Source organism: Garra rufa, unplaced genomic scaffold (genome assembly GCF_049309525.1).
Source record: "Garra rufa unplaced genomic scaffold, GarRuf1.0 hap1_unplaced_042, whole genome shotgun sequence".
Classification (NCBI taxonomy): Eukaryota; Metazoa; Chordata; class Actinopteri; order Cypriniformes; family Cyprinidae; genus Garra; species Garra rufa.
The window spans coordinates 93,510-101,690 of record NW_027394317.1 but is presented as its reverse complement, the minus strand read 5'-3'; the positions used below and the strand labels follow the sequence as shown (position 1 = coordinate 101,690).

General features: G+C 30.4%; 1 protein-coding gene across 1 annotated transcript; it reads left to right on the top strand.

Annotated features, from left to right (window-relative positions):
• The first annotated feature begins 68 nt into the window (after positions 1-68).
• On the top strand, positions 69-8,181 carry LOC141315882 (UBX domain-containing protein 6-like). The gene is made up of 11 exons (XM_073832724.1): positions 69-269; positions 747-901; positions 981-1,045; positions 3,404-3,532; positions 3,609-3,706; positions 4,039-4,114; positions 4,195-4,279; positions 5,052-5,271; positions 5,355-5,485; positions 7,824-7,972; positions 8,056-8,181. The coding sequence occupies exons 1-11, from the start codon at positions 187-189 to the stop codon at positions 8,179-8,181; spliced, it is 1,317 nt and encodes a 438-aa protein (XP_073688825.1). The 5' UTR covers positions 69-186.

The window sequence follows — 8,181 nt, the reverse complement described above, 5'->3', positions numbered from 1 at the left end:
TGTCGCTAAAACCCTAATATTTGCATCACGATCGCTTCATGACCACATTTCCGGTTGAGAATCTGCCCTCTTCCCGCTGTAAACACATCGCTAGGGTGGTGGTGTGTCTGACAGTTATAAATAATTAAAAACAACTGATTTTTCATTTTTTAAACAACATTTTTTGCACACAGCTTATCGCTAAGAATGAAGAAGTTTTTCGACGACATCAAGAAGGATATTAAATTCAAGTCAGCAGGGCCAGGAAAGAAACTTACAGAAGAAAGCAGGTAAAAGATCAGATGTTTATGAGATACATCATGACCACCACACCTTTACATTAAACTGAAACTTAATTACACATTATGAGTTCATATGATCTGCTCAGGAAACACTAAATAGCATATTTTCGTAATACAGTCTATTTCGCAGTTAAAATTGTTCATAGTACAACTTCGCTATTATTAGTATATAAAGTGCATGTATACCTGTCTGACTGCATTTCTTAAATGATTATATCTGGAAATGACGTATGGAAACATGTAGCATGTATAGTATGTGCTAAACGTATCAGCATTTTACTGCTTTACCTACATGCAATAGGATCCGACCTGTGAGTTTCACCTTATCGCTATACTTAGAGTAAAAGGCTTAGTAAAGGTCTTGTGTTAGTCACGTGGGAGTGGCAGTCTTTCCTGCTTCAGTGATGTTATTGGTTGCAACAGTGGTTTTAACACAGAAACGACTGTGTCATTTGGTATTTCCAGCAGCTCTAAACCTCAAGCGCCACAGGCTCCTCGTGGAGCGCCCAGGAAAGCACCCAATGAGGGGGCGCAGAGAGCAGGGGCCGCGGCCCTCGCCAGGATCGAGCAACAGCCCCGGCCAAAGGTGCAGACGTCCCAAGATGCCATAAGGAACCAGGGTAGATTATTAGATAGTTTTAGTCATAGATATGAAAGTTGTTAGTGAATATAGCCAGTCATTTTGTGGTTGTGTTTCAGTGAAGCGAGAACTTGAAGCTGAGGCGGCTGCCACCGCGGCCAGTGCGAAGAACACTGATATCGAGGCAAGTCTGACTTTTTTAGATTTATGTGATTTTATTCTGATTCAGCTGCACACAAAAGCAAATGTTTTTGCACATATATTGACTGAAAGTGTCTAAAAAATAGAGGGGTTACTTTATGTCACATGATATTTGGTTATGTGATATAAACATGGCAGCCACCATAAAGGTGGACCACCCTCAGGGTTGCCCGGTTTCACAAAACCCACCCAAGTGCTACTCAAAACTAGCCCAATCAAGTTTCGGAGTGGTAAAAATCATTCCGGTGGGTAAAATTCACGTTTTTTTTGGCAGGGTTCCCCTGATAAAAATTCACACTCCAGGGGCTAAATAACCTGGGGACATGAAAAAGCCTGCGGCAACAGTGTTGTCGTAGCCCAATTCCGCGGGAAAACCACAGAGTTGGCAACCCTGACTACCCTTATGTAGAATTAACCTTTTTCTAGGCCACTTTATGAATGCAGTTTTAATTTCATGTGTGTGTACATTATTGTGTGTGTGTGTGTGTGTGTGTGTGTGTGTGTGTGTGTGTATATGTATATGTATATATATATATATATATATATATATATATATATATATATAAACACACACACACATAAATGTGAAATATCATCAAAGGTCTGTGAATGTAACATTTTGCAATAAATAAAAATAACAATTTAGAAATAAATTATTATTATTATTATTATTCATTTGTTTTGTTTATTTTCTGTGTTGTGTGTGTGTGTATGTATATGTGTATATATATATATATATATATATATATATATATATATATATATAAATCTTATTTTAAGTTCATTTCACGTAATATTATATATTATATGTATATGTAAAATTAATGAAAAAATTAACATTAATTTAAATTAATAAATAAAAACAAAATCACCTAAATAAACAAATATATAAAAATAAATTTACAAATAATATAAAAGGTTTTTAAAATTATTTTTGAAATACAAGCAAATAATACAAGAATATATTACATTTTAAATGCTATTGTAAACTATAATTATAATTTTTTTTTTATAAAAATTGGATGAAAAGATTCACTTTCCTTATGTTAATTATATTTTAATCTAATTTTTCATTAAAATATTTATTTATATTAACATTTTAAATTAAATTGAACTTTTAAATTAAAAATACATAAATACAATAATATATTACATTTTAAATACATATAAAATTTAACTAAAATATTTATATAATATATTCATTTAAATATTTAAGTGTGTGTGTGTGTGTGTGTATATATATATATATATATATATATATATATATATATATATATATATATATATATATATATATATACACACACACACACACACACACACACACACATATATATATTTTTAATATAATACATTTTTTACAATACTTCAATACAAAATTGGATGGAAATATTCACTTTCATCATATATTTATTATATTCTAATCTAATTTTTGATTATTTAACATTTTAACTTTAAAATACATAAACTTTAAAAAATGAAGGAAAAAATTAACCCCTAAACAAATACAAATTTTCACCCCAAAATAAACAAATATATTAAAATAAATCTACAAATAATATAAAAGGTATTTTAATATATTTTTGATATCATATAAGCAAATAATACAATAATATATTAAATTTTAAATACTATATATATTACTTTATTAAAATATGTATATAACACATTTATTAAAATACCTTTATATATCATTTGAACATATTTGACTAAAATTACATAAAAATATTTACTTTCGTTATATATTTATTATATTTTCATCAACTTTTTGATTAAAATATTTAAAAATGTAATTATATTTTATTACGTTTTAAATAATTAAATGATTTAAACTAAAATAAAATATTTTAATACAAAATTTGATGAAAACATTTTAAATTCATTTGTACTAAAATCAGTTTACATTTTCTTTGTTTCCTACCTGTCATTAATTCCATAAAGTAATTTATTTAAATATTCTAATGACAAATCTGGTTCAATTTTAATATTAAATATTAAATAATAAAAGTGTATGGGACTGGATCTGTAAAGCTGCAAAATGACCTATAGGTCTACAGTCTAACTCTTTTGGATTACTTTTGTGAGTAAAAGACAAAAGTGTAAGTTATTATTTTGTAAAAATCTACATTGTCATTTTGACAGCTCCATTTCCCATTTACCTTTTTGAAGGCCAATACATCCTTCAAAATGTTTTTTTTTTTGTGTTCATGGAAAACTGAAAGTCATACGATTTTGAATGAACCGTAAACAAAATGATGACAATTTTCATTTTTGAGTGAGTTGTCCCTTCAAGATTTCAGCAGCCTCGCTGACCGTGATTTCTTTTTTGTACCTTTTGAAGGGCGCCTGTGTTCCACAGCAGGATCCATCTTGTTTCTCAGTGTCTGGAGTTTTCTTCACCTGTCCTCTCACTGGAAAAACCTTAACAAAGACCGAAAGAGAGACGCACATAAAAGAGGCCATTCTGATGGTGAGCTTATCACAAGTCAAAATCTTTTTGAAGACTTCCCATGTAGATGTTACTGAACGCTTATCTTTCTTCACAGAGGTTCTCAGAGGATGTGATGGAGGCCTCCATTATGATGATTCACACCTTTAACAAAGACAAAGAGAAAGTAAAAGCTGCCATTGACATCATTAGCAAGTAAGGACTATTTAATTTGTTACTTAATCATATATCTCACACCGTGTCTACACCGGACGCGACAGTTGTCGTGCCGCGCCGCGCCGCAACAGCTAAAGTCTGTCTACACTGGACGCGACAAAGCGACCGTTGCAAATCATTTAAACTTTGCGTGAGCACGTCATTAATAGAAGGCGGCAGCAGATTACTGTCGGGGATTTGCCGAGTCGCGCCGCATCCAGTGTAGACGGCATAATAGGTTCTAATGTAATTTGTCGCGCCGCTCGCGTCCGGTGTAGACACGGTGTCAGTGTGTTTATATAACGTTAAACTGAAACTCAATGTGTGAACAGGTACATCGAAAACATCTGTAAGAATCCAACTGAGGAAAAGTACAGGAAGATCAAACTTAGCAACAAAGTGTTTCAGGTATGAGCATTTTCACTGTTGGAAAATGAGTTTAAAAAGCAAACTCACTCATAATTTGTTGTTTTATTATTATTATAAAGGAGAAGGTCATTGTGATTGAAGGATCTCGCGAGTATCTTCAGGCGTTGGGATTCGAAAGCAAATCGCTGCCGGTAGACGGCGAAGGTAATGTGTGAATAGTAGGGCTGGGTAAAAAATATCGATTCTTCAATTTAACGCAACGATATCGATTCGGGAAATCCCCGAATCGATTCTTAATGCACGTGCTTCACGTAAGAGGATATGAATATTCACCTCTCCTCCTGAAGGTGTCACCATCAGCTGCTTTTTTGCAGAAAAATCTGGTGATCAAAAATGATTAGGCTGTAGTTAAGAACTGTTAGTTTTATGGACAGTTAGAATGTTTTGTATACACAGACAAGGGCTTTATGATGGGCCTGTTTTGAACGTTTTGAATTTAGAAATGTTTGAATGTTTTATTTCTTAAACATGTTTGAAGTTCTCAATAGATATTACTGTTGCACATTTACAGTCTTTTTATTTTTTTACAGTAATGTGCATTTTGCAGTTTGTTTTCATGGTGTACAATGGATGCACATATTTATGACTTCTTGTTACAGTGTTCATTTAAAATTAATAACTGTGTGCACCCTATTATTAATGTAGATGTGTATTTCAGTAATAAACTTAAGTAGGAGAGTTTCAGTTACCAGCATTTATATCCAAATATGGATCCCATGTCTGCAAAACTAACATTTTAAATGAAATATTGATAGCTAATCGATATCGAATCGAATCGAAACCATAAAAATAACAATCGAATCGAATCGCCGAATTGGTCACAATACCCAGCCCTAGTGAATAGCATTATATTTGAAGGTAAAGTGTGGCATATATTTAATACCAAGTCTTCACATCGCTGAATAACATCTCTCAGATAAGACTGAGGAGTTCCTGGTGCTGCCGGCGCAGGAATCTGAGTCTCTGGAGCAGATGAAGGTTCATTTGGAGCAGCTGCAGAAGGGCGAGCCGGTCAGGGCGAAGCTGGACCGTCAGACGCAGGTCTTTAGAGCCTCACAGCACGCCACACACTTCGAGCTTCCTCCAGACTTCTACAATCTCACTGCCGAGGAACTGAAGAGAGAACTGCAGCAGAAGTAAAGAAATAATCAACTTGGACAGCACAAACGCTACTGTTGTTGACGTCTTACTTAGTCTTTATGATTTTCTTTTATTGCAGGAGTGAAATCGTGGAAAGGAATGCAATGCTGCGAACGAAAGCCATGCGTGAGAAAGATGAGCAGAGGGAGAGAAGAAAGTACAACTACGCGCTTTTGAGAGTGCGGTTGCCAGATGGGAATATACTCCAGGGTTGGTAGTTTTGAATTATTATTAATTACATATACAATTTATAAAATTAGTGGCGTACATACGAAAAATGCACATTTTTATGCTCAGTCTTATGAAACAGTAGTAAACAGAAAAGCTATTGAAAAATAGTGTGGAAAAAAAATTAAAAGTAATATATAAAATTGAATTTAAAAATTACATTTATCCATTTTATTCTGTTGCTTGACCAAATATTTTCACAACATATCTGATAAACTTTGTAATGTCTTTATAAATAAAAAATATATAAAGGAAAAATAAAAAATAATAAATAAAATATAATGTATAGAATTAAATTACAAATTTAATCTATTTTTAGTTTAACCAAAATATTTTCCTTAAATATTTAACACAACTTTGTCTTTCTAAATGATAAATATATATTTATTATTTTGTATTGTAATTTGTTGTGAAGTAGTAGTAAACAGAAAAAAAGTGTAAAAAGTGAAAAAAAAAAAGTTTAATATTTACTAAAAATTAAAAAAAAAATTAAAATGTATAGAATTTAATTAAAAGATGTATCTATTTTATGCTGTTGTCAGTCAGTTTTACCAAAAAACTTTATAATATATTCATAAATAAAATATATTTTGTATTGTAATGTAGTAGTAAACAGCAAACAATTGTAAAAAGTAAATAAAATCAAATATAATTTCTTAATAAATAAACTATATATTTAATATTTTGTATTGAAATGTACTGCAATGTAGCAGTAAATAAAACAGATACACCTGTTTACTACTACATTACAAAACAAAACTTTCAATATTTTTAAAACATACTTTGGGAAAATATTTGGTTAAACTATCACTGGCAACAGAATAAAATATAATTTTTACTTTTTTTTTTTTTTTTTTTGCTGTTTACTACTACATTACAGTCAATTACAATACAAAATATTAAACATGTTTTCATTTATAAAGATAATATAAAGTTGTGTTAAATATTTTAGGAAAATATCTGGTTAAACTGACTGACAACCAAAGACATTTTTTTTTATTCAATTTATATATTTTATATTATTTCATTTTTACACTTTTTGCTGTTTATTACTACATTACAATACAAAATATGTAACATATATATATATTTTTTTATTTTTTTATAGCAGAATAAAATGGATTCATTTTTAAATTAATTTTATTTATTTACCTTTTACACTTTTTTGTTGTTTACTACTATATTCCAATACATTACAATACAAAATATTAAATATATATGTTTTAGTTATAAAAAATATTGTAAAGTTGTATTCAATATTTTGGGAAAACATTTGGTTAAACTCTGACAACAGAATAAAATAGATACAATTTTTTATTTAATTTTATATATTTAATTTTATTTACTTTTTGTGCCATTTACTACTACATTACAAATATACAATACAAAATATTAAATATATATTTTTCATTTAAAAAGAAATATTTTATTTTAGATATTTTTTACCGTTTACTACTACATTACAATACAAAATATTAAACATTTGAAATGATAGAAAACATTTCAAATTTTTTTTGCACTTTTTGCTATTTACTGCTACATTGTAGTAAACAGCCAAAAAAAATATATAATAAAGTTAATCTGTTTTATTCTGTTGTCATTAGTTTAACCAATGTTTTCCCAAAATATTTAATGCAACTTTATAGTATCTTCATAAATGGAAAAATATGTTTAATACTTTGTATTGTAATGTGGTAGTAAACATCAAAATAAAAAAATAAATAAAATCTATTTTATTTTGTTGTCAGAGTTTAACCAAATATTTCCCCATATTTAACGCAACTTTATAGTATTTTTTATAAATAAATATATATATTTCATATTTTGTATTGTAATGTTGTAGTAAGCACCAAAAATATATATAATAAAATAAATGTAATAAAGGTAATCTTTTTTTATTCTGTATTCTGTTGTTTAACCAAATATTTTCTCAAAATATTTAACCCAACTTTTTTGTTTTGTATTGTATTATGGTATTTAACATGTTAGTCATATATATATATATATATATATATATATATATATGTGTGTGTGTGTGTGTGTGTGTGTGTGTGTGTGTGTGTATAGTATTTTATAACAAATCTATAAATCTACATTATAGCAAAGTGAATAAAATGTTTGAATGTAACCTCATGATGTTGACACGGGCCTCAAATAACATTTATGATTAAAATATCATATATTTGCACATTAATGCTTTTAAACCCTCCAAAACACTTTGCCCAATAGATGTCCATTGTCACTAAATACTGTAAACATGCTTTTGCTTGTTTTGGCAAACTTGTTCTGCAGCCTAACGTCAATTAGAAATGTTCTGCAGGCACTTTCCTGGCATGGGAGAGGGTGGCAGCGTTGTACCAGTTTGTCCGCGATTCTCTGGAAAACAGCTGGCAACCCTTTGAGCTGGTGGCGCCCGGAGGACAAAAACTGAAGGATGATGAGGAATTGGCTCTGAATGAGTGCAACCTGGTAGGTCAAGTTCAAACAACAGTCAGTCTACAATGTTTAATTCAATCAAAAGTAATCATTACACATTAATTTTTACCTTTCAGGCCCCAGCAGCTCTGCTGACCTTCTCATGGGACGCCGCAGTGCAGGCTGACATCGCCGCGGCCGGAGGAAAGACTGCCGTTTTGCTTAAAGCAGCACTGTTAGAGAACATCAAGACCTTGAGCTGA